The sequence below is a fragment of the Lissotriton helveticus genome, chromosome 12 (genome assembly GCF_964261635.1).
Source record: "Lissotriton helveticus chromosome 12, aLisHel1.1, whole genome shotgun sequence".
Classification (NCBI taxonomy): Eukaryota; Metazoa; Chordata; class Amphibia; order Caudata; family Salamandridae; genus Lissotriton; species Lissotriton helveticus.
This window is the reverse complement of record NC_136073.1, coordinates 568,835,861-568,862,994: the sequence shown is the minus strand read 5'-3', so window position 1 is coordinate 568,862,994 and position 27,134 is coordinate 568,835,861. Positions and strand designations below refer to the sequence as shown.

The 27,134-nt window shown below is 48.3% G+C and overlaps 1 protein-coding gene across 1 annotated transcript in view; it reads right to left on the bottom strand.

Annotated features, from left to right (window-relative positions):
• Positions 1 to 10,854: 10,854 nt before the first annotated feature.
• LOC144798814 (septin-7-like) overlaps positions 10,855 to 27,134 on the bottom strand; it is a 240,577-nt gene continuing 224,297 nt past the window's right edge. The window contains exons 8-13 of the mRNA XM_078669860.1: positions 25,334 to 25,430; positions 24,605 to 24,656; positions 23,765 to 23,890; positions 14,046 to 14,181; positions 13,376 to 13,521; positions 10,855 to 12,372 (exon numbers count right to left, since the gene is read on the bottom strand). Coding sequence (XP_078525986.1) covers positions 12,333 to 12,372; positions 13,376 to 13,521; positions 14,046 to 14,181; positions 23,765 to 23,890; positions 24,605 to 24,656; positions 25,334 to 25,430 — 597 coding nt within the window. The 3' untranslated portion in view covers positions 10,855 to 12,332. The remainder of the gene's footprint in view (positions 12,373 to 13,375; positions 13,522 to 14,045; positions 14,182 to 23,764; positions 23,891 to 24,604; positions 24,657 to 25,333; positions 25,431 to 27,134) is intronic.

Sequence of the window (27,134 nt, the reverse complement as noted above, 5' to 3'; positions counted from 1 at the left end):
CATTGGAGTCAAGACTGACACGTATATCTCAGAAGCCATAACGCTGAGTCGTGGGACTAGACAGGGATGCCCCTGTCACCCCTACCATTCTTACTAGCTATGGAGCCATTGGCGGCATGAATCCTGGCCAGGCTGGACACTGGGATTCCTCTAGGAGATGGCGTGCATACAATCTCTTTGTATGCAGATGATATTATACTCTATATCAGAGACCGCTACTCCATTCCCCTGTCATTAGATCTGACACCGTCCACATTCGCTGATGTATCAGGCTTTCGGGTTAACGCCTCGAAATCTATTCCATTTCCCTTCAGAGAACACCACAGAACAGGGTTATTCACTCAGTGGCGGGCTGTTGTCATGGACGGACCTACTGGATGGCAATGTTACTAGAGCCGTGTCTGCCATTTGTTCCAAGATCCTCTTTTGGGGTCCATTGCAGTTGTCCATTACTGGCAGAATTGCTCTTGCTAAGATGGTGATACGGTCTCGGCTCCTATATTATTTTACAAAACTACCGCTTTACTGGTCTCCAGCCTTCTGCCGCAAGCTGGAAAAAACAGTCAAGAGATTTTATCTGGGGGGGGGGGGGCTCTAGGCACAAAGTCTCTATTAAAGAGCTCCATCTGCCTGTCGGACAAGGCGGTTTGGCCACGCCCAATCTTCAGCACTACTATCCGGATGCCCAAGTGCAGTGGATATCTAGATGGCAGACTTGAAGCCCTGTGGCAGAGGGCTCGCGCGCTGAGCGCAGAAACTATTTTTAATTACCTTTTTCTTCGCTGCCGACTACTAGCAGCCCCACAGCTTCTTCGTCCCGCTGAACACGAGCGGTGGACGGCTACTCTTTTTTAAAAAACACCCCTCCTATCCCGCCCTCCTGACTCCTCCCACCTCCCTCGTCACAGCCTATTTACGCTCCGCCCACTCTTCTCCCAGCGCAGACTTGAAGCCCTGTGGCAGAGGGCTCGCGCGCTGAGCGCAGAAACTATTTTTAATTACCTTTTTCTTCGCTGCTGACTACTAGCAGCCCCACAGCTTCCTCGTCCCGCTGAACACGAGCGGTGGACGGCTACTCTTTTTTAAAAAACACCCCTCCTATCCCGCCCTCCTGACTCCTCCCACCTCACTCGTCACAGCCTATTTAGGCTCCGCCCACTCTTCTCCCAGCGCAGACTTGAAGCCCTGTGGCAGAGGGCAGAGGGCTCGCGCGCTGAGCGCAGAAACTATTTTTAATTACCTTTTTCTTCGCTGCTGACTACTAGCAGCCCCACAGCTTCCTCGTCCCGCTGAACACGAGCGGTGGACGGCTACTCTTTTTTAAAAAACACCCCTCCTATCCCGCCCTCCTGACTCTTCCCACCTCCCTCGTCACAGCCTATTTAGGCTCCGCCCACTCTTCTCCCAGCGCAGACTTGAAGCCCTGTGGCAGAGGGCTCGCGCGCTGAGCGCAGAAACTATTTTTAATTACCTTTTTCTTCGCTGCTGACTACTAGCAGCCCCACAGCTTCCTCGTCCCGCTGAACACGAGCGGTGGACGGCTACTCTTTTTTAAAAAACACCCCTCCTATCCCGCCCTCCTGACTCCTCCCACCTCACTCGTCACAGCCTATTTAGGCTCCGCCCACTCTTCTCCCAGCGCAGACTTGAAGCCCTGTGGCAGAGGGCAGAGGGCTCGCGCGCTGAGCGCAGAAACTATTTTTAATTACCTTTTTCTTCGCTGCCGACTACTAGCAGCTCCACAGCTTCCTCGTCCCGCTGAACACGAACGGTGGACGGCTACTCTTTTTTAAAAAACACCCCTCCTATCCCGCCCTCCTGACTCCTCCCACCTCCCTCGTCACAGCCTATTTAGGCTCCGCCCACTCTTCTCTCAGCGCAGACTTAAAGCCCTGTGGCAGAGGGCTCGCGCGCTGAGCGCAGAAACTATTTTTAATTACCTTTTTCTTCGCTGCTGACTACTAGCAGCCCCACAGCTTCCTCGTCCCGCTGAACACGAGCGGTGGACGGCTACTCTTTTTTAAAAAACACCCCTCCTATCCCGCCCTCCTGACTCCTCCCACCTCCCTCGTCACAGCCTATTTATACGTCACCCATGCGTCAGCGCAGCGGACGAGCGCAGCGGGCGCGCCATATACGCGCCGGAGTTGCGCCAGAGTTAAGCCAGTCTGCGCCCGGACGGGCCCAGGGGCCATACCCCCTGCCTCTTCTTTGACATATACTTCTGGACAACTTCTCTCCTGTACTGCCAACGTACCTCTTCCCCATTCTCTCATGCAGCACCTCGTTGCACTAGGTATCTATGTCCCCCACTCTGACCGTGTCACTCCTCCGCGCTCTTCGCCTCCCTTGCCTATCCAGGACACTAGACTTCCCCCCATTACAACCTCACCATCCTCTCACACTGCCTCTGCCTACCTCCTTAACACTCGCTCGGCAGGCAAGCATCATCTGGAACTGTTCAACCTTCTTACCACGGACTCCCCGGATATTCTGTTCCTAACAGAAACATGGTTCTCTGAAGCCTCTCTCCCTGATATTCTAGCCATCCTCCCCGACTCTTATTACACCCTCCGGGCCGACCGCCCCAACGGCAAGACCGGGGGGGGGTGTTGCTATGATCGCCCGATCCACCCTTCAATTTCAGCCTCTCTCACAACCTTCTATAGCTGGGGTGGACTTTCTGGTCGCCCGCTCCACCAATCTCTCCGCGCCTCTTACTGTCGTCCTTGTCTATCGCCCCCCCCCTGAGTATGCCTCTGTTTGTGGCCTCCCTGCAGGAACTTCTCGCTACCCTTGTAGTTAACAACTCTTCTGTTCTCCTGCTAGGTGATTTTAATTACTGGCCAGGCGACCCCAGGGAGGACCTAGCGTCCAAGGACTTCACGGCCACCCTTTCATGTCTCAATTTTAAGTCCCATGTATTGACCCCTACTCACAATCTTGGACACACACTGGACCAAGTTTGGTCATCCCCGGATATAGTTTCTTTCCCCAGCATTCTCCCTTGCACCTGGTCTGACCACTCTCTCATCTCCTTCACTATTAACATTGGTTCCCCTCACAAACACCCCCGCCCCAAGAATGTTTTCGCACGTAGCTGGAATCGTGCTGATCTGCCTTCCCTCTCTCATTCCCTCGCTTCTTCCCCCCCTGACCTCAATGGCATCTCCCTTGATTCGCAGGCCGCCGCAGTTGGCAACTGGTTATCGTCTGCCTGCGATTTAGTAGCCCCCCTCAAGCTAGTTAAGTCCATTCGTCCACACGAGGCTCACCGCTGGTTTAACTCTGAGCTCAAGGCCCTTAAACTGGAACTTAGACGCTCTGAGCGCCTTTGGCGCCGTAGCTACTGCCCCGACCTCAAGGAGAAATATAAATCTCTTCTTAAAGAGTACAAGAAAGCCATTCTTGAGACTAAGTCTAAGTATTTCTCTGAACAAGTAATCCTTTCGTCCAACAAATCTAAAGAGATCTTCTCCTTGGTCAAAAATTTGGCTACTTCTGATCACGCTTGTCCTAATTTTATTCCCTCTGTTCTTCTTTAAACGACTTCTTCATTGAGAAGATCGTTAAAATTAAATCCAACATTTCTATCACTCCTTTTACTCCACTTCATTCTGTCCCCTCTGCGTCTAATTCCTCCTTCTCCTCTTTCCCACCTCTTTCTCTGGATTCCTTCTTAATCCTGCTCACTAAAATCAAATCCGGCTCTCCCACCGACTGTGCCCCTGCTCGCATTCTTAAAACTCTCCTTACTTCTTGCCCTGCTGCCCCTCTTTCCCTCCTTAACGCCTCTCTCTCCACTGGATCGGTCCCCTCTTCATTTAAATCTGCTATTGTCTCCCCTATTCTTAAAAAACCTGGTCTTGATTCCTCCCTCCCTTCTAACTTCAGGCCCATCTCTCTTCTTCCCTATCTTGCTAAAATTCTGGAATCTTATGTCACCTCTTGTCTTTCTACCTATGTTGAGCAGAACCAACTTCTTGCTTCTCACCAAGCAGGTTTTCGCTCGGGTCACTCGACCGAATCTGTGGTGCTCGCCGTCCTTGACGAGCTGAAAGCCAAGGCTGACACCAACTCTCCCCAAGCTTTGGTTCTTCTCGACCTGTCCGCTGCGTTTGACACGGTCGACCATAACATTCTTTTGGACCGTGTCAGCGCAGCGGGCATTAGAGGCCCTGCCCTTTCCTGGATCACGTCCTTCCTAACAGGACGTTCACAAGCTGTTCACCTCCCCGGTTTTTCTGCTCTCCCCCACCCGGTGCCCTGTGGGGCTCCCCAAGGTTCTTCCCTTTCTCCTCTTCTTTTCAATCTTTACATTCACCCACTTATCTCTTCTCTTCTTCAGCTGGGGGTCTCGGTGTTTAATTACGCAGACGACCTCCAGCTTGTCTTTGACCTTTCTTCTCCTTCTCACTCCCTATCCTTCTTTCGTTCCACTATGGTCTTTATCTCTGGGTGGATGAGCGCCAATCATCTCAAGCTCAACCCAGATAAGACTGAGCTTGTCCTGACTGGCGGCTCATCCAGCCCTTGGTCCTCTGCTTTCTGGCCCCCTACCCTTGGTCCCCCCCCACCCCGGTTGCCTCCGTTAAAACTTTGGGCATCAAGGTCAGCCAGGACCTGTCCATGCATGGCCAGGTCAGTGCTGTAGTATCTTCCTGTTTTCTCTCCCTTCGGCTGATCCGAAAAATTTCCCGTTTCTTTTCCCTTGAATCTCTTAAAATTATCATTTCGGCCCTCATCACTTCTCGCCTCGATTATGGTAACAGCTTGTTCGTGGGTATTCCTGCCTACGAAACCCGCCGCCTCCAAGCAATCCAGAATCAGGCTGCCCGTCTCATCTTTCACCTGCCCAAAACTCACCACATCACTCCTGTCCTCAAATCCCTTCACTGGTTACCCATCTTGCAGAGATCCTTGTTCAAACTAGGTTGCCTTGTTTACAAGGCCCTTGATCGCTCTGCACCGGCGTTCATCAACTCTCTTATCTCTTCTCATACCCCTGTCCGTACTCTTCGCTCATCTTCTTCTGCCCTCCTCACTGTTCCCCGTTTCCGCAAAACTCGCACCGGTGGGTCTAGATTTTCTGTTCTTGCACCCCGGTTCTGGAATTCTCTTCCTCTTTCTATGCGTTCTATCCCTATCTTTTCACACTTCCGTAAAGCGCTTAAAACATTCCTGTTCTCTTTAGCCTACTCCTGCTAATCCTCCCTGGCCCTGTTTGTTCTGCTCCCTAGACCTCCCAGCGCCAGGAAGCCGTTTTGGCCATCGTGCGCTCTACAAATAATTTCATTCATTCATGGCTAGCCTTCCATTACCTCGCGGACACTGCTGCTACTCTTCCCCCTATTTCACGCCTAGCCCTCCTGCACTTATTTCACCCATGCATGCAACTCAAAAGAGAGGGCTCCCTGCTGCCTCCTGTAGCCTATAAATGCTTTTGTAGAGGTCTGTTTCTCACCCGTGCTACAAAACCCTATAACCCTGCTATTCCCTTGAAGGAACACACGGGGCAGAAAATCACCTCAGAAGTGGTACTGAGATGCTGGGACACAGCTGGCATCCAAGATACAGGAGATCTGATCAGAGACAGGTCCCTGTTCCCACACACAGAAGTGATGGAGGGAGAAGGCCTCCCCCCTGGGAGCTTCCTCCTACACCACTCGCTTATAAGCGCTCCATCTTCCAAGAGGGGCTGCCTAACCATAGAGTTTGCTACTTACTGGCACGGGCTGACCACTGCTTTATCGCATTGCATAGGGCGGGTAGTACTTTTTAGCTGTGAAGTCCATATCTTTCACTTGTTTGCGAGAGGGAGCAAACACAGGGTCACTTCCTGCTTCCTGGGCCTGGCTGTAGCCAAGCGCCTAATTACAAAACATTGGAAGGCTCCGGGTGCTCCACATGTAACAGCCTGGCACCGCTCTCTACACAATTGGGCCAAGGCAGAGAGTGTTGCCCTCCGCAGAGAAGACCTGCTGGGGCTCTGCAAATTCCATCTGGCCGCAGGATGGGAGACCGTATTGTCAGAGTTGAGGGGGTTGGATGAGACAGTGGGGGACTCTTCAACAGAAACAGAGGGCACCACAGAGGCAAAGGCACAGTGTGTGTGTGTGTGGAGGGAGGGGGGGGGGGGGGGGTTACGCTAGCAACCAGCCCTAAGAGGTGCAGCTACGACCTTTCCCCTTCCTACCACACCCGTTGGACAGGGGTGTACATGAATAGGCCATAATACATATAGCTCGTGCATATGGATTAATACACGTAGTAAAAGAGTGCAGCAGCGTCCCATTCACAGTTACCCCAACCTTCCCTAATATTGTTTTGTCCTCATTTGGTTGATATCTGTATCCACAGTTGAAATATATAACGTAGTAGTTCTAGGAAATGTGAAATTTTCATGAAGTAGTGCGCATAGCAAAAAGAAAAAAAAATTACGCTACAGGAACGCAACACTGACTAATGCACCTACACACTCTGTAAGAATCATGTTTATTAGCATTTGATATACTGTGAAATGTACAATGTGATGGGCTGCATACAAGGCTGTTATTAGCTGATAAGATATGTAAAACTTTGCAAAATGTCAAAAAAAGATTTAAACAAAAAACAGAAACCAATCAGTGTATGGACGCTTAACAAATAATTTTAACATACCAATGATGGAGCCGCATGTCGCCACCTTCTGGTGTGCATAGGTACTGTGGAAATCAAGCCTGATGCCTTGGGAAAATTTGCAAGTTTAGGAACCTGTGGCTAGAAGGCTATCGGAAAAGGCTGGTGCTGAGGTTGAAGCGGCTGTCTGTAAGGGGAGCCCCTTCCAAAGCCACAAAAGGAGTGAAAAGTTTGATATGGTTGGCAAGGCAGAGCACACATGCTTAAGAAGCGTGTTGTGGCCATGCTCTTTGAAGCACTCAAGAGCGCAGTCTGCCTTCTCTCCAAAAAGATGGGTCCCATCAAAGAGCATATGCATAAGGGACGTTTCAACATCACTAGAAAAGCCTGTCGGTCAAATCTAGGCATGGCAACTATTAGTGGTGTCCAGCAAGCAGCGGATGATAAATATGGCAGCATCACTGCTATCCTCAATGGTCTGGTAAGTGCAGGGTGAAAGTCTTCTAGCATACTTGAGAGGATCTGAGCAACCAAAATCCCAGAGGGCGTGGGGATATTGACCCAGCAGACAACCAGCATTAACCCTCTGGAAGGCCAAATTAGTAGAGAAGAATCGCCTTTTCCTGAAGGGCTCCAATATCTTGGACACCCGATCTGGGGTAGTAGTCAGGAAAGTGTTAGGATTCCGCTGATCAGTCGAAGCCTGCACCACTAAGCTCTCAGGAGAGGGCCGCTGAGACAAAGATGCAAGATCACTTGCGGTAGGGCAGTGGAGTCTCCGAAGTTACTGGAGTTATTGGGCTGCCTGGGCTGGAGGACTTCTGTTAGAAAATGTAATTTGATATCTACGGTGGGGAGTTTGAGGTTAAGAACTCCAGCTTGCCTCCACCTGAAAACGGTAAAGGAAGCCCTTTCCTTTGTGGCAGGACCAGGGAGTAAGAGAAGGCTAAAAGAAGGAGAGGTGTCAAGGCCACTGCCATCCTGGGGGGCATCATACCAGTTTGCATCATTGTAGTTATCAGAAATCTGTCCACAACAAGGCATGTGACATGCAGGAACTGCCTTGTGGAGGAGGGACATTCAATAGGTCCGAGGGGGAAGGCTGTGGCTCAGCATAAATAGAGCACAGCCTTGTTCGAGGTCGTGGGCGGTGCAGACAGTCGGAGCACACAATGGGCCCCTTGTCCTCTGGCATAGGTATTCCAGGAACCAGTGTGGAGCCAGAGGCGGACTCAGGACGAGCACAGGAGAAAGCACAGCACAGTGACCGGTACAGAGGGTTCAACTTGGCCAAGGGCAAACCACCCAGCGGTATCCAAGATGGAGAGCTTCTTGGCTCCATGGGGGCCGCAGGTGCACCAAAGGGGGTACTAAGGAATCTGAAGAGTCTGAGCATGGCCTTGCAGAACTCTTGGACCTGCCTTGGTGTCCCAGACAACCCAGAAAGTGCCGGGATACGCTGAGAAATGGGCTCAGACATCAACCGACTTAAAAGATGGAGAGACATGGAGATCCCCTAATGCCTTTTCAGGTGTAGGAGAGAGGCAGGAGGAGGCAGAGTCCTATTTGGATATTTTTTCTTCTATTGAAGTATATTTTATTAGTTTACAAAAGGGAGGAGCAACATGTCCCGACTGACACAAAGTATATACATAAAAATATACGGTGGACAAATATTCAAATAATACACTAACGAAACAAAACAAAAATCTTTCTCCCCGCATCTGTAAGATTGAACACTACACATTCGGTCTGGTTCCTGCTTCGATTTTTTGTTTTTTACTTTAACTACCCAAAGACTTGAAGCATGATCACGTCGACTGCTGTGACTTCTAGACTGGAAATAGGACAGAGACCAACCCTTGGACTGGTCACGACGTGGATACTCATAGCTTTGCCTCACAGTCTTGTATAGCTTTTATCAACGCAGTCACTGCAGGTCTAACGAGTCATGACTTGATCCCAGACACCACAGGCAAACCTGTGAAAGGATCAGTCACAGACATTTGCTTGCGACAGTCCTTACATGGTTTTTATCCTATTACATTGAGAGTAGACCTTTGCCTTGCACACTATAAAATGTAGCTAGAAGACAGTCTATAAAGAGACAAGAGGTACCTTGGGATCCACGTCTGGTGAGGCAGAAAGGAACTGACGTCAGCACACGAGTGACCGAGCACATCATTTCCGGAGTGTAATTGCATCAGTGCGAAGCAACACTACACCACCTAATGAGATTTGCAATGGAATTTTACATACTTTAATGCATCCATAGGTGAAGAAAAAAATAACGTTGTACGAATGTCAATCTGGAAGCTTAAAGGTTTGGCTGGAAACCGTGAACATGGAATAACACTGTCCACGAGCAGTTTCTTGATATTGGTAAAAGACCACCTGGGCTCCTGTCCATCCAGAGTAGGGTAGGGGGGTAGAGGTTAGGTCAAAAGACCCTTTTCTCGGGGTAAACTAAGTGCCAGGTCACTGTTGTGAGAGTTTAAGAGCCTGGCGATGATGTAGGGCAGTGCAGCACCAAGCAGAGGTCTGAGGCCCAGCGATCTACGGGGCCTTTCAACTATGGAACATGGGAGAAGCGATGTCTGCCAAGTATCTCAACCAGCAGTTGTTCAACAACTATCTCCATCTTTCCCAAGTTGGTAGATTCCACAAGGCTGACTATGCCCATTGTTTCCCCTAAAGCAAGACTTCAAATCCTCATTCTTTTTGGTTGATATTTACCATGTCTGTGGTTAGTTGTGTGACTTGGTTGTTGAATTCCGCACTGTCATCTTCAACTGTGGAGATTCTGTCTGTCTCCTCGAGTCAGTCATCAATTCGGGTTTTCATGTTTCATGCGTGACGTGAGGTGGTCAAGCTTCCCGTCAAACTAGTGAAAGCTAGCTTGCACTCAAAGCAGCAGGTTGTGCATGTCAATCTCATTTTTGACAGAGGGTCCAGAGTCGTGCTCACTTTGGCCATGCACAAGGCCCAGATGAGCCTTTGATACCCTAAAGAGTCCCTCTAGGCCGTTTGGGATTAGTCTTTACTATACTGTAACAATTATCAAGCTGATCTCTCTAAGGGACACTACAGCGGCAAGCACAAAAATTAGTGAGCTGCAAAGGATTCTTCAAGGAGGCCGGGATTGGCTCGAGGATCACGGTACAGCCCTTTCTCAGTGCACACTTGTGCATTTAAAGAAATCAAAATTGCATCTTTGGCCTTTATGCAAGTGATCAGGATAAAATAGCAGGATGACAACTGTAAGCAAATACTTTTCATGCAAATACTAATATTTATAGTGCATGTGATAGCGAGCAGGGCCACACACCACAATGTAATATTCTGCCGATCGGGTCCTAGGAACAGACAGTAAAGTCCTATCTAGGTTACAAGCAGAGATCCCCAGCAACTTCATCAGCAACTTCATCAGCATTTAAACAGCCAGGGCCCAACTGCCCAGGGCCAAGACAGTACTCTTCTACCTCCAGCAAGCGGCTGCACCACCTCCACAACAGCTGGACCTGCTGGTTCTTCACCATGCTCAATGCGTGCAGTTGGCTATCAGAACACAGTTCACATAGATTAATTCAGGGGGACGGCAGTCGTCCCCCAACAGCCTCACAGCAACAGGGGGATGCAAAGTCAGATAAGTCCAGGGCTCAGAGCAGCGCCAGCCTCGTGCGATCAGTCGCTTCACGCACAAAAGTAGCCCCAAAGTCGTAGGGTCCCTCTGAGGCTGAATCATAAGGCCCGCTTCTGAGTTTAGATCGGGCAGTCAGCAATGAAATCATCAAGCTGCCAACATACCCACAGATTGCAACAGAGCATATTTAATGCTGCAGAGGTCCATTCCCCTGAGCCATCTTGCAGGATGTTTGGCAGGACAGGGAGTGGACCTCCCTAGCTAGTTAGCCATGGTAGCCAGCGGTGGGCCACACTCCCATCATGTAAGATACAGACCAGAACACTAAGTGTAGGAATATGTGTTAACCTTTTGCTTCCGACCTCTACACGGCATGAATATTTCTAGTTCACTCCAAGACCTCTCAAAATGCATGCAGAACTTGTCTGGAAAAGCAAAAATACGAAAAGTCCGAATTAAAATGATTAAAGGTGCCATTTAAAGGCTTTTATGACTTACATCTCGCAACAGGTACAACACTGCTGGCACAGATCTGGTGCAATGGATCCCCTCATCAGAATATCATGAAGTGAATAAACTCACACAATGCACAGTTTTAAAAGGACAACTTTATTATATTAATATACAAACAGAAATAATGGTTTCAGAGACTTTATCAAAATATAAAGGAGAAGGCCGGGAAGTAGAATGAGTGGGTACTGGGGTAGTCTGGTGTTACAACTGAAGAATAATACATCACCTGAAATTACAACAAAAAACATGTAAGGCGGACTACATCGAGATATAGCTATTACATCACTAAAATCTAACTAGATTATAACGGGGTTTATATGCTGAAGGGACATGGTGCGCTCTGCCTGAAGATGAGGCTTCTATTGTCAGATTCCTGTGGGATAAGGATGAAAGCCTGTGCAAATTAGGGTTACAAATGCTAGGTTTTGTGGAGGATGCAAATAGTCAATCTGCAAAGGGCGAGGAAAGCATTCCATCCTTGGCTGAGGCATTTCAGAAGTATGATGCTATATTCCCATGTGCTCTCTGGATTAGTGAGGTTGCTTGCCAGCGGGTATCCTCGGTCACTCCAGTGGTCCCTTTGTCAAGTGCAACAATGGCGGACACCATCCCTGCAGCATAGAGTGGCAAAAATCTAAAATCCCAGGAACAGGCAGACATTCCTCTTGTTCGTCCACTTTCAACTCCTAGATATAGAAGCCGGTAGTGGACTTTTGTGCAGGCTGAAAAGCAATCATAAGCAAGCCCTCTTATTTGTTTAACTTGTGAAAATAATGCTCTATAATGACAAACTGTTACATTTGGTGGAGAAACAGCCTGCAATTTGCATCAAGAATGAAGAAATGACTGGCACGAACATGCTCCAAGATAGTAGACAGGGCGGAACCACAAGCTAAAGATAGGCACACAAAGATCTCAAGCGACAGGCAGCCACCGCTCATGGCAGGCAGAGACCACTAACGACAGAAGAGCAGGGACCACTAGGGCCAGAAGCAGGTAGGGAAAAGATTGACGAGCAGCCCAACATAGGCAGGAAAATTCCCAAGCAATCAGTAGCATGCAGAACAGTCGCAAGCTGGAATGCTGAATGACCATTTCTTTCCAGCAGGTTCTTTTGTATCCTTCCTTTGAGAGGACAAGCAGTCTGGCTTAAACCACATTCAGTATTTATCGCTACACAATAGCAGAGGACGGTTGACACTGAATACTTACTGCTGTTAAATGCAGACGGGTTATCTGTATAAAGAACACATCTGTAACATGCTCGAGAGGATTCTGGACTTAAGACAGGCACTGCTTTTACAGTTAAATACCGCAAAAGTGGGGACAGGAGATAAAATCACAAGAGGTGGATGCATCTAATCCCACCCATTGTTTCCCAGTCTCTGTTGCAAGTTCTGATTTATTTGTGGTGTAAGAGGAACCCCAGTGGTCCGTGGGCTGGGGAGAGGAGTAGAGAACTGGCCTTCAGGGAAAGCAAGGGAGTAAAAAACAAAAAAAACAAAATAATAATTATATAATAATTCTGCAATAAAACCGGAGCAGTGGTAGACTCTCCTCAGAAGATCTTCCCTTTCTTTTTATTCTTCTCCATCGTTCTAAAATAATAATGAAAAAAAGTTAGTCGCTGTGCAGCCAGGGAGACTGGTTTAAAAAGGAGAATCTGTGAAAAACAAGAGTCACTTAAACCTCAGGCACTACAACAGCATTGCCACTTGCCCCCCTGTAATAATTCACCACCTTCACTAATCCTCAAAATAAACAGATGCTACAATTAGTCACCACTAGCCTGAACATGCCTCAATTCATGCATCTACCTCAACAGTGTGAGAAGAACCAATCTCCTTGACAACTAAAATTGGGGGAGGATGGGCTAGATACTGCATTGGAGGCTGAGCTACAGTTGCAGATTCAAAATAATGTTTCTTAACTATGTTGGCTAGTTTTCCTAAATTCCGCTTCAGTCCTCTTTGACCCTCACCTTCTCTTGTTCCAGTCCTCCCTCTCTTCCGAGGCCTCTCTTACTCTTTATCCGGTGAAACCAACTCTGGATGGGTCAATGTGAGATTTCCCAACTCAGCATCCTTCACTTTGGCATGCTTTCTAGCCTTTGCTTTAAAGAGGGCCATTTTCAACTTCTTACATGCTAAAGCTTTAGAAAGTGCAGAGCAACTAAGTAGGGAGTCGCTTCATTGTGGAACCCGAATAGCTACAGAGCATATCTGAAAATGATACACTGGCAACAGATTTTGAAAGTATTTAATTCTAGTAAACTATAATGCTGGCCTTCAGAAGTCTGCGCAGGTTTTGTAACCCAATGATAAAGAGCACTATTCATGCTGTGTGGTGGACTCACAAATCGCAGAGTGATTCAAAGGTAATGAAGGTGAACAAATTAGCCAAATTAATTGAGTGATGTTTGGGTGTAGTAATCATAACATCTTGTGTCTCCAGCTGGGAAAGAAGTTGATGTTAGGAAACTTAAAAACCGCTCTGGGCCTTCAAGAACACCCTGTTGCCTACAATAATATCCAACCCCCACCCCCAGTTCGATCAGGTATTTGGTCTCCCTTAATGCTCCCTTTTTCAGCGACTCCTTACTTGGATGCATCTAGTTTCTGTTGCTCCAAGGCGCGCTGCTGGGACTCCCATGAAGCCTTGTCTTCTTCAAATTGCTTCCTTTTTTCCTCCAACTCTTTGTACTGAGCCTCCAGGTTCTTCTTCATTTGTTCATGTCGGCGCTCCAGCTGAAAAGAGACGCAGTGTCAATAAAGGGCTTGGGCACATTTGAGAGGTCATGTGGAACTGAGGGCGAACCAAGTCAAAATAGGCAGTCAAAACAAATTAACAAGATGCACATGTCAATATGTCTCTTCTGCCTGAAGTATTAAACGCTTGGTCAGGAAGGATCTTTGCTGATCATGTGTTGAACATGTCTTTAGTACAGGAAATAGTCAGGAGTCAGACTTATCTCCTCTATATACCTCAGCTGTAGGTTGGCGGTTAACTACCCTCCAAGCTCCCACCCCACCACCTTTGAATTCTTTAGCTGCCTTAGAATACCTCTGTTTTGATAAAGATCAAACAGTTGTCTTCTGTCGAAGGCCACAGTGTGTTATTTAAGGGTCAGTCAATCTCTTGTAAAGGACGCGCCCCCGACTTGTTCTGGTCTTCAGTTTCCTTATGGGATGATTCAAGGCCCAAACATTTGCATCTGAAGGCATTGGGGAGAGGAGTAAAGTGAAGGGCGAGGGTATGTTACACCTCTTACCTCTGCCTCAGAGTCCTTCAATTTCTGCTTCTTTTCTTTGACCTTCATCTCAAAGACCTGCTCCATTTCAGTTTCCATTTTCTTCATTTTGGAAACGTGTTCCCTTCGCTCCTCCTCCATCTGGGCAAGGGGACTTCTAGAATTCGTAAAAAGCAGAGAATAAAATGAAGATCAATAGCTCAGAAAGGCACACATTGCAAAATGTCCAAGAAACAATATTTAAAAAATGTCAAACTGCTGTAGGATTGTAACATATAAATGGCCCTTCCCTTATGCTGCAAGTTAACTTGAGGTTGACGTAATTGTGTTTTAGCTCCAATGTGTTGTAACAGGTTTTAATGTACCTAAACTCAAACAGATTAGAAAATAAAAAAAAAATAAAAAAACACAAACTTCAAATCAGTTACCAGTCTGCAAATGACAGAAAAAAAGACAGGCGAGAGTGAGGGCTGATTACGTGGGATTAAGAAAACTGATCACTAAAGTAATATACATTCTCAAATTAATTTAGTTATAATCTTGTGACCTCTGCCAGTTGTGTCAAAATAAAAGACTAGGGATTGTCAGTTTACACTAATAGACAAACAAAATCAGTCAAATATGTTGTCATTCCCTCCAGAGCTCGTAACTGAGTTTCTACAGAAGGAAAGCGGTTAGGGGCCATCAGAACCAGTCTCAGCAATGCAAACGACGTTGCCTAGCTCTAATAACGTGTCAAGACCCAGCGATGACCCAAACTAAATAGGATTCCAAGGTGCAAGACAACTTCGAGGAAACATTTCCAGTGATAGTCATGGTAAGTTGCAAAACAAGTGGAACGGATTATTCAAGACTAAACCACACATTAAAATTACAGAGGGCGGACAACATCCAAAGGAGAACTTAGAATAAAAGTCGACAGATCTTCTGGAAGCCCAAGGGTAAATCTGGGGTTCACACTCAATTTTGTGAAACACTAGTCCTAGTAACATTAGATACAAAAGCCTATATCAGGTCTTTACTTTCTTCCTGAACTTCAAGTGGTCCTATAGGTTCATTATCTTGATAGTCTACAATGGAGTGGTCTTTTCTTTAGCTCGGAAGAACCAGGGTCCTTTCCCTTTGATGACTGTGTGGATGATGCAGAGTGCTGGACTGTAGATAGACAGGGAAGCGCACGAGGAACTAGTGTGATGCATTCCCATGGGTGCATGTGTTTTGCCGCATTTAGAATCATTTGCAATGTGCCAACCAGAGATGGTAGCAGAACGCCACCGATGTGATGATGATGATGCTGCAGACATAGGTGGTGTGGTGGAAGAAAAGTGGGCACAAAGCACACGTTTGTTAATGTCCTACGGATTAAAGTCATAGAACTGAAAGACATTTGATTTCTGGCTACAGTACAGATAGTGCTTTTCCTCAAGGGTCCCAATCTCTGCATCTACCTATGTCCACTCACTGCTTAGGGGTAATCCTGGAGCTCTCTTCTCAATCCTATGCTGAGGGCTGCTATGATGCCTGGGAATAAAGCAGTTCTCTTGTGCAGTATGTGAACCTCCTTGATTGCTTCCAAGACATTCAAGTTAGTACGTACAAAAATAGGTTAAAGTGGCAGATGTAATTATTTAGTATAAGACATTCAGCCAATTATTTTTTTTTCCAATTCACCCACCCTCTTCCACTCGGGCCAGCAGATTGACTCCTTACCCAAGTAAAAAAAAAATCTAGAGATAACACAGGACCAGCATCTCACATGCAAACATTAAAGGGACACTGGCAGCTGTTCTGCATTGGGTACGTCATGCATCTAATGCAGGACGGTTTAAGAACCCTAGGGGTACCCTGATCGACTCAAGACTAGCTTATACTATCTCTCTATTTTGCAATCGAAAAACTGCTCACTTCAGGCAGCCCAAAACATAGGCATTCATCTGGTTATTGGCCTTAGGAAACAGGACAATGGGTGTCTAAAACTTGCACGAACATACATTTAGTATATGCGTTCCAATCTGCTATTTTTTAAACTATCTGTGAAACTAATTTATACGCAAAGGGCCCAGTGCTTAATTTAAGCTAATTTAGCAGGTGGTCTGTGTTGGCATTTTCTAGCTGTTTTTGATCAGAGCACAGCACCACACGTTTGAAAATCCTGTCTCATTGTCAATCTTATGTAATAATTCCTCTTTGGTTTAAAGTACTGCTCAATTATCTTTTAGGTTAGATACCAATAGTCATGCGTAATGCAGTGAATAGACATAGACATGTTGGGCTCCTAAATGATCATCTGGACCCAAGCGAACAAGTTACGTACCTTCAGTAAAGTCTTTTCTGGCAGAGACTACATCTAGATGCAGATTCCTTACCTTTGAATTTCACCAGGCACCAGACCGGAACTGGAAGTTTTTCATGAGCAGTTCCCCTGCGTGCCCCTGCGTGCCTGTAGATGGTGTCGAACAGCTCTGTATGGCGTTGTCTGCAGCGGCATTGACAACTGCAGCACATATAGGCACCACCAAGGCGCACTGACATCATTTACTTTTCACTACTTTCTGCACCAGAAGCAAAATAGGTCCCTGAAAGGGATCGGCCCTGACCCTAGAAGTCGGTCCACAGAGCAGGGAGGATGGGTGGGCCGGTAAGAATCTGAGGCTACATATAGTCTCTACCAGATAAGGAGTTATTGAAGGTAAGTGACTAGTTCCTCTGATATAGACTTCTAGCCGCAGATTCCTTACCTTTGAATAGACACCCAAGCAATACCATCCCCAGAGAAAGGTCTATGGAACGATTTCAGACAAGGAAATCCTGTAGGACCGAGTGGGCGAACTGCCAATCTCTACGGACCCGACTGTCCAGACTAATGTTTGGTGAACGGGTGCAGGGAAGCCCACATTGCTGCTTGGCAGATATCCAGAACTAGAACTCCGCGAGCTAACGCAGTGGTCGCAGCTTTAGCTCTTGTGGAAAAAGCTTTCAAGCCTTCAGGAGGCTGCTTCTTGGCCCATGCGTAGCAGATTTTGATGTAGAGCATGAATCATTGAGAGATGGTTCGCTACTGCACCACCCTCTCTTTCCTCGCACCAACATACCCATGAAGAGTTGGCCACCCACCTGGGAATCACGTGTGGGGTCAAGGTAGAACAACAATGCTCTTTTTGGGTCCGGATGCTGGAGTTGCTCATACTCTTCAGAGTGATGTGGAGAAGCGTAGAATGTAGGTAGGGTGATCGATTGGCCTGCATGGCATGGGGTGACCACTTTTGGCAGAAAGGAGGCCCTTGAGCGACGCACCACTGTGTCAGGAAAGACTGAGAGGTAAGGCAGCTTAGATAAGGCCTGCATCTCACTCACTCACTCCCTCTCCAGGCAGATGTAATTGCTACTAGGAAGCCAGGAGGGCTGCTTTGAGCGTAAGGAACTTCAGTGAACAGTTATGTAAAGGCTAAAACGGAGCACACATCAAAAATGTCAATCTTTTCAAGGTCCCACTAAGGCATAAGGAATTAACCTGCAGGCGTATACCGACTTTGTGGAGGGACGCCTGGCTGCCAGAATGGCGTTACAGACTTCAGGAGGCAAGTCAAATGGCCTCAACTGTCGCCGCTCAATCTCCAAGCATGGAGGTGGAGACTGGACAGGTTCGGGTGGAGGACCGTCCCCTGCTGCTGCGACAGAAGGTCCTCCTAAAGAGGCAGACGAACCGGGGGATCGACTGACATACTGAGTAGCTCTGGATGCCAGTACCTTCGTGCCCAGTCCGGAGCCACAAGGATGACTTGGGCCCGGTCGCGCTTGATCTTCTTCAGCACTCTGGGCAGAAGTGGTATAGGCGGAAAGGCGTACAGTAGACCACAACTCCACTCGCGACGAAAAGCGTCTCCGAGCGAGTGCTGCCTTGGAAGTTCCAACGCACAGAACTGATGACATTGCGCGTTCTCTTCGGTGGCAAATAGATCTAACCAAGGCTCTCCCCATCGCTGAAAGAGGCCTTGCGCTACGTCAGAGTTCAGACGCCATTCGTGATCCATCATGCACCGACGGCTGAGCTTGTCCGCTCTGGCGTTCAGAGAACCTGCCAGGTGTTGAGCCACCAGGGTCACGCCCTGGCGTTCCAGCCACTGCCAGAGGTGCAGAGCCTCCTGGCAAAGGGTCCACGACCCCACCCCGCCCTGTTTGTTGCAGTACCACATGGCAGTGGTGTTGTCCGTGAACACCTGCACTACACTCCCCCGGACAGAGGGGAGGAATGCCTTCAGTGCTAGACGAATCGCCCGTAACTCCAACAGGTTGATGTGGAGCCGGGCCTCCGCCGGAGACCAGAGGCCTCTGATCTCCGCCTCTCCCATGTGGCCTCCCCAGCCCTGGAGGGACGCGTCCGTCACAACTACGTGCTCCGGTTGGGGAAGGGAGAGGGATCTGCCGCTGACCCAATCGCGGTCCGTGAGCCACCACTGCAGCGGTCTCGCAGTGCCCTCCGAGATCAGGACGTGGTCGGACAGGTTGCCCTGATGCTGGGCCCACTGAAACTTCAGGTCCCACTGCAGAGCCCGCATCCGCCACCTGGTGTGATGCACCAGTAGGATGCAGGAGGCTATCAGCCCCAGAAGCCGCAGCGTCAACCTGACCGAGACCCGGGATAACGGCTGAAAGATGGGAATCAGAGCCTGAATATCCCGGACCCGCTGTTCGGGTGGGTAAACCCGAAACCGCGCCGAGTCGAGAACCGCTCCTATGAAGAGGAGCTTCTGAGAGGGGCACAGGTGTGACTTTGGCACATTGATGGAGAACCCCAGCTGGTGCAGGAGATCTGCCGTAGTCTGGAGGTGGCTGACGACTGTCTGGGGCGAGCCCGCCTTCAACAACCAGTCGTCGAGATAGGGGAAGACTGAAACCCCTAACCTGCGCAGATGAGCTGCAACCACCGCCATCACCTTTGTGAACACCCGTGGGGCGCTGGTAAGGCCGAAGGCGAGCACGGTAAACTGAAAGTGCTCGTGGCCAACCGTGAACCGCAGGTAGCGCCGATGGGCCGGCAGGACGGGGATGTGGAAATAAGCGTCCTGCAAGTCCAACGCTACCATCCAGTCTCCTGGGTCCAGGGCAGCTAAGACCTGAGCCAGTGTCAGCATTTTGAACTTCTCCTTCCGGAGGAAGCCGTTGACATTCTTGAGGTCCAAGATAGGGCGTAGGCCCCCTTTGCCCTTCTTGGGTACCAGAAAGTAGTGGGAATAGCAACCACAACCTACTTCTGGCCCAGGAACGCGCTCGATGGCAGCCTTGGCCAAGAGGGCCGTAATTTCCTCCTGCAGAAGTCGCAAATGATCCCCCGATACACGGAGGTTCTGCGGTGGCATGGCTGGAGGAGTCGCCTCGAAGGAGAGGGAGTAGCCCCTTCGGACGATCTGCATCACCCACCTGTCCGATGTGACAGTGCGCCAGTGGAGGAGGTGATGGCGAACCCTGCCCCCCACTGGCGTCACATGGGCATGAAAGCACGGACAAGGAGGGTTTGGAGGCGGATGCTGCGGGGGAAGGTGTGGACTGACCTCGCCATTGACCCCTACCGCCAGGACGGCGGTTCCCACGGCCACCACTGCGTTGGGCATTACCCTGCGGAGTTTGGCTGGCAGCACGTGTGGGTACACCCCTTCCGTGGCCACAAAAGGAGTGATAAGCAGCAGATTGCTGGCGCGGGGCCGAGAGGCCCAAGGACTTGGCCGTAGCCCTGGAGTCCTTAAAGCGCTCAAGCGCATGGTCTGCTTTGTCGCCAAAGAGGCGACGGTCATCAAACGGCATGTCCATCAACGTGTTCTGGACATCTGCCGAAAAGTTGGCGGACCTCAGCCAGGCGTGGCGTCTGACCGCCACTGTCGTTGCCATCGCTCTACCTAGCGAGTCGGTGGTATCCAGCCCACACCGGATGGAATATTTGGCTGCATCCCGGCCCTCCACAAGGGCTTGGCCGAGTTTGGCCCGTACCTCCAACGGACACTCTGGCAGCACTTCCGCAACCGTATCCCACAGAGAGTGGGTCTAACGGCCCAAGAGGCACGCGGTGTTGGAAGACCGCAGTCCCAGACTAAGGGATAAGAAGATCTTTTTACCATACTGCTCATACCTCTTGGATTCCCTGTCCGGCGGAGCCGACAGGAACGCGGTCTGGGAATTGGAGGCCTGGATGACCAGGCTCTCGGGGGTGGGGTGGGTGGACAGGAAACATGGGTCGCCCGGGGCTGGGCGGTGGCGTCTGGCCACGTTCCTATCTACGGGCGAACCCGTAGCGGGCTTGGACCAAGTGCCCAGAAGAACGTCGGTCAAGGCCTCATTAAAGGGCAGCAGAGGCTCGGCCAGGCTTGACTGTGGTTTAAGGACCTCAGTGAGGAGATTAGTCCTCACAACCACGACAGGGAGCTCAAGGCCCAAGGCCTTGGCAGCCCTCATCAACACCACACTGTAGGTTGCCCCCTCCTCCGAAGCCACGATAGGAGGGGAGACAAAACCACTGTCTGGAGAGGTGTCCAGGCCACTGGCCTCCCCAAGGTCTCCTGCCCAGTCCTCATGAGACTGACACTCTCGGGTCAGAGGGTCCTCAGACCCCTCCCAATCCCCTTCATCACCCATCTCCTGATACTCAGGGTTCTCAATCAATGGGGCCTGTTCATAGAAGTGAAACTCCCCAAACGACGTCTGGAGCGGCGCCCATCGGGGCCGTCCAGACATCGAAACAGGAACGAAGGAGGTATCGGGGACGGCGCCGCCCGAGGACGGTGCCGGAGGAGACACCTGATGGTCCGATGCCGGGGAGGTCGTAAGGTCCACGGGCGACGATCCAGATCCCGAAGAAGGTCTAGCGGGGTCCCGCGGCGCCGGGGCCGCTGAACCCTGCGGCGCCGGGCCGGAAGGCACCGGCGGCGGCGGGATTGCGGGGCCCTGCGGCGCTGGGCCCGAAGGCCTCGGCGGCATCGGGCCGAAGCCCCCGACCCGCTTGAGGCCCCAGAGGGGTCCGCTGGGCCCGAAGGCACCGCGGAGCCCGGAGGAGAGAATTTCCTCATGGCCATGAGGAAGCGCTCGATCTCCTCTGGCGTCGCGTCTTGCCCAGGGACCGGAGGGTGTGGAGCAGGACGCAGCGCCCGCGACTCCGACGGAGCCGCGTGGGTGGTGTCACCCGAATCCCCGGCCGCATTGCACGAGCGTCGGGGGAGTCCGAAGAGCGATGACGCCGCTTGGACTTCTTGTGCTTCTTACCTGAAGACGACATCGACCCGGAGGAGTGCGGCCTACTCTCGGAACTGTGGTGGCTCCGAGCCCGCGACCTGTTTCTCGACCTCCCGTGGGACCGAGACCTCTTGCGGCGCAGGACCGACTGCTGGAGTTCGAGTCGCCTGGGGGACCGCTCCCGCCTGGCTTTCGAAGAGAGGGTCCGGCAGTCTGAGCAGGCCTTGTGGTCGACGCCTAGACAAGTTAGGCACAGGTGGTGAGGATCCGTGACCGACATCATGCGGTCGCAATCCTCGCAGTGCTTAAAGCCGGGCATCCCTACGGCACCGATCGGAGTCGAAAGACTTCGAGAAATGATCAAAAATGATCCAAAAAGTTAGTCAAAAATTGACTACGGGTTACTGCTTTTTCCAGATCTGCGCTTGCTGGCGCGGAAAAAAAGAAGAACTGACGTCAGCACGCGGAGGCGTCGTCTAAGTACTCCGACGATGTCATCACGGCGCAGACACGGACGCGGAGCCGTAGACGACGCCTACCGACGCCAAGGGTACTGCTACGCAAAAAATTCCGGATCCAGTCTGACGCCTGGGGATATTCCAAGGTAAGGAATCTAATACTAACGTGTCTCTTTCAGATATAAACATGTACATTCGCCTCCTCCACTATACGAATGGGGTCTTTACTTGGAGGGAAGTGAAAACTGCACATTCCTCATTCTATGATGAAGCTTTTCTGGAAGAAGGATATGATTGAGTTACAGTGTCTAGCTACAACTGTGACAATCAGAAAGATTCCACATTTACAACTGGAGTTTAAAGCATTTCTGAACTAGGACATGACCGTGTGATGTGCAGTGCCCACAGGAAACAGGAAAGTCTCTCTGCAGCCTTGGATATGACTGGCAATATGAGAGAGATTAGCATGCTCTCGTAGTCCTTGCAGTGGCACTAGGTTTCTTCCAGTTCCGCTTCTCCACAGTAAACCTGCCAAAAGTCTAAGTTGACAGTGGCTATGCCAGGGCTTCAAAGTGATAGAATATTGGCAAGTAAAGGGTACCTGCAATGCTAGTTTGTTTAGACTCTCATAGCTTCAAACCATGTACACTGCTTGCAAGAAGGAGCCTGGCCCTCAGAAGCTATCGTATCGTTTTGGTGCAGAGCACACTAAAGCTTGAAGAAAGTCAGCAGTTGCTAAAAAATCAAATAGGATACTGCACAGAAGTGAGTTTAAATGAAAATGCTAAGTCCAGACATCCTGCCTTTACAGACTGGAAATAACAGCAGAATGATTTTCCTGGTGCTGAGCATACCAGCAACCCAGGGACAGCTTCTTCTTATGTTTAAAGTAACAGAGAACCTTTTTCATTGAGAATTCTGCTATGCACCTTTATTATTTTTGGTTGGAACTCTAGTTTTTAAAGAAAAGTTCCCCATTAATTGTATATTTTTTTAATTAAGTAGGTGCCAACGGATAGAGATTTCCGCTTGCAGCATGACTATTTTTTCAATAATATAAGACACAAAGAATATATCAGGTTAATACTGTACACCTCTTGAAAAGCATCCTTTAATTTGGATTTCAAAAATAGTTTTAGGGCAGAATACTAGCAAAAGGCGAGTGCACTGAATCCTGTGATGAGCTATAATTCAGTGTCATTAAAATATTAGTGAACGAAGATCTATGTGCCAACCACTAAATCTCAAGACTCGCTCCAAGTGCATGGTCGATGATATGATCTGTGAGATCGACCACTAGTGAACACCAAAGTGCATTGCAAACGGAACAGACATGGAGGGTACCAAGTATTCTGAAAAAAGACATACGGTATTGACAGATTTTTGGGTAAACTCATGGTAAAATTATTTGACAAGAATTAATGGAAAAAATAGCCCATTTTCATGCTCATCCTCCAAAAGGCCTGACACCAGGTTCCTATTCAGTGATTTATTGCAAACATACTTTATAATGGGAGTCATCAGAATGTCTCAAGATAGCACAGACTTAAAAAATGGAATTGATGTCCCCACTACCTCAGTGAAAAGGATAATGTAATGGAGAACGTGATATAGCTCTACTACTCAGGTCACAACAATGCTGTTGAGTCGGTATTCCAACTACTTTCGCAGGCAGAATGTTCAGCCTGAATCCCAAATGTCCTGCCTCCCCAGTCCACATCTGGTAAATAGTCTGGTCTATAGCTTAAAAATAAGTCAGCTTTGTAGACACTCCAACCTGCCACTCTATCATCAAGCAACAAAGACATCAACACTGTCCCAAACCCCTCCAGATCAACGGTAGCGGTCAAATGTTCTGGACTCTTACACTCCTCTGGAATTTACTGGGAAAAGTGTAGTGCCCTTCCAAAGCATTCCCATTGTTACTACTTGATTAACTATTCAGGTACAGCCTCAAAACCATCTACACTGGAGGAGTAATCCTTCGAGTAATCCCTGCAACATCCAGCATCCCCACCTTTCAACTTACAACACTGCCCAATTCAACAGTACAGGGATTCATACTTGGTGAGTTGTCCCTTAGATCTGGTGCTCTCCACACCGTTGCAGGTGACTGCCGTTAGCTTCTTGCTTCGATAGTTTTCATAGTGAACATTGTTGGTGACATCCTTCAGGTCTTGCATGTGGGTCCTAGACAAAAGAAAGATAGACTGTCAGGTTAGTGACACCAACTCCCTCACATACACCAAACTTGTTAAATAGTGTTTGATTACCAGTGTATATTACCTTTGGCTGGAGATCTCAAAGTAACTGAGATGGGAAAGTATGAACAAAAAAGGCTCTATTCTACATGGTTTCAACGAGAAAAGATTGTATCAGCTATACAATAGACTGCCATCTGCTAGAAAAGGAATGCAGGACTAAAGCAGGTTTCTGTGGGGTCAGGGTAGGATGTGAGCCATGGTTTAGACCATCTGGTCAGAGGTGCCAGATGGGAAACAAAAACAAAAAAAGTACAACGGTGGTTCTCTGAAATTATAGATCAACCATGGGATGGCAGGAATCTCTAAATATGGCAGTCCTCTGTCTATCAGGGTGGCCGAGGTAATGTCATCTGTCACCCCGATGGTCACAGTAAATACTGCCAAACATTAAATTAGGACCTTTGTGCCAGTAATTTCTATAAGGGAGCTAGCTGCATGATATTTCTGCAAGGAAATGGATTCCTGTTCCCCTAGGAGAATGAGTATTTCGCAAAAGACTTCCGCATGAAAAGGGAGCAAAATCAGAGGGACATTCAAGGTGGAAGACGAAACTATGAATGGAATAAGCACAGGAGGTTTGAGGTAATCTATATTCTAGCACCAATAAACCAGCAACTTTCTTATCCACCTTCATGCTCACCTGATCAACATGTTCCGCAGAATGGTGAAGTCGCAATGCTCGCCGTTCTCAACTAAAAGAGATCAAACACAAAAGGTTTTACAGTTAGCGGGCAGTGACGAACAGAAATACATTACAACAGTCCCCAAACAGAGAATATATCGAAAAGAAGGGGCGGGGTGAAATCACCTGACCAGTATACAGAAATCTAGACATGGTATTGTAAGCGGATGGAACAATTAGTCTTGTCGACACAAAATTAAAAAAAAAAACACATGGACACGGAGGAGTACAACAATGGGCCTCATGGGAAGAGGAGGAACACATGCAGCATAGTGTGCAGGAGCAAGAAAAGAACGGGGGTAAAGTGGAGAGCAAGAAATAGACTAATGAGAAGAGGACCATGAACAATAAAGACTATGTAAAAGAGTAAACCAGCACAGTGGAAGAAACTCTACAGTGTTACAAAGTAAGAAAATAGCCCACAGATTAAAAAGAAAGAAAAAGAATAAACAGTTCAACTTAATTTTAACACACTCAATACAAAAACAAAATACAACAAAGCACTTACTTTTCAGTCAGAGAGCCATTAATTAAGGTAAATCAGGTCATATTTACAATATGGAGATTATCAAACCTTGACATGCCAAACGCTTCGCGTCTTTGCAATCAAGCCTCCACTGAAGAGGAATATACGGACGTCCCTCACTGCCTAAGACTAGGTCCAAATACCAACCCCGAGCCCCTTACCTTCTGCAACACCCCAGGGGTACTGCCGGCCTCGAACCTTTTTACCGTTCACCTCGATCACAGCATTGCTGCCAACCACAGCCAAGGGCATCCGTTCCTGTAAAAAAGAAGGGGTAGAAAGTCAGATACTCCGGAGCACATGATCACTGTGACCAGACAGATTGGAAGTAAGTGACATATAATAATGCTACATACGTAACTATGGCAGTTTTGAAGCAAGTGTTGATAGGAAGGAGAATGCCAGAACACTTATCCCCCTTTAGTTTCCAGCTGCTTATCTACATTATGCGTAGCTGTGAGGGTCACGTATGTGCACCTCAATCTTTACAATAAGGAACAAAACAAACACAAATCCTTTGCACATTCAAATCGCAGTAAGTCAATACAATTTTTTGGGATTCTCAGATTTGAACAGTGTACTCGTGTATCATCACTGACCGAGGTAGATAGGCCTGCTTCATGGCAGAATCCTCTCTAATAGACAGTCTTCTATAGTTCAATTCCCTCAAGGGGCTGGTACTAGTAAAAGCCTAGCTAACCTCATTTCCTTAGACCTCAGAGTAAACCCAGCACCCTTGCATACCAGATGAAGTCACATGGGAGGCCTGGGAAATGGATCGAAAAACCACATCAACCTGGAGTTCTGCTTAAAGCACTCAAAGGATACTTCCTAATAATCGGAAAAAATAGCAGTCTTGGCAAACAAGGCTGATCACCCTGCCCCAGATAAGTCCAGTAGATTACCAAGCAGCTGCTGGGACTTCTGAAAATCGGTCAAAAGGGACCAGGTGGTCTCCTGCAAGAGACATTATCAGCAAAAGGATCTACATCATTCGTCACGGTTGGCCCATGACTGCTAGACCAAAATCTGAAATTTCTGCATAATAGCTAACCTCCTAAATGGGATGCATGTAGAACTATTTTTTATTAACAAACTCAAAACATACCAGACGTGAACATGCAAGTTAAACTGAACAAGTGCCTTAGGCTTTGCAATCCATGCGAGTAAAGTCAACATAGGTTTCGAGTGACTGGTTAGAGAAAGGTTTGTCCTTTGCGACAATCAATTTCTGCCAACGAGGAGTCCATAAAGTTCTTCTAATTTATAAAATGAGGTTGCATCACACAGCAAAAAAGGATATTTAATCTCTTTTCCTATGGACTTACAATTTATATAACATTATTTTATTATTTAACGCATTTATTATCCCCAGCAAAAAAAAATCTACTCATTGCAGATAAAACCATGATCCATCCATAAACCAGAGTTGACCATTCCCTCAAAGACCACAGTACAGTCTACAAAGAGCTTTCTAAAAGGATACTAAAACATACAAACATCAAGCAGCAAGCGGTTCACTGACAGAAAGAAGAAGATCATGTGAACATTGTTCTATAAACATTCCGCTGGTTCCAGGTGGAAGTCAACCAAATACAAATACAACGCTAGAAGTAGAATCGAACATGGGAGCAGGGAATATGAAGACACCCAAACCAATATCTGCCAGATGTGAACTGCCTTCTCCATTAATACACAAACCATTTGTCAATCACAGCGACAGAACCATGGACATACAGAAACAAGCCCCTGTAATTCGGTCAGCTTTGAGGGTGCAGTAGAATTAGCTATGTGGTAAATCTGACCTAATTAGGCAATCCTAGAACAGATAAGAGTCAATGAAATGTCCACCTAGGACACAAAATCTCCACTGATATTGCACTAGACCACAGTGCAAACTGATGAACTGCTTATTGCTGATCATGGATTGGTCTGCAAGTATTTATCTCTAACTTAACTTTA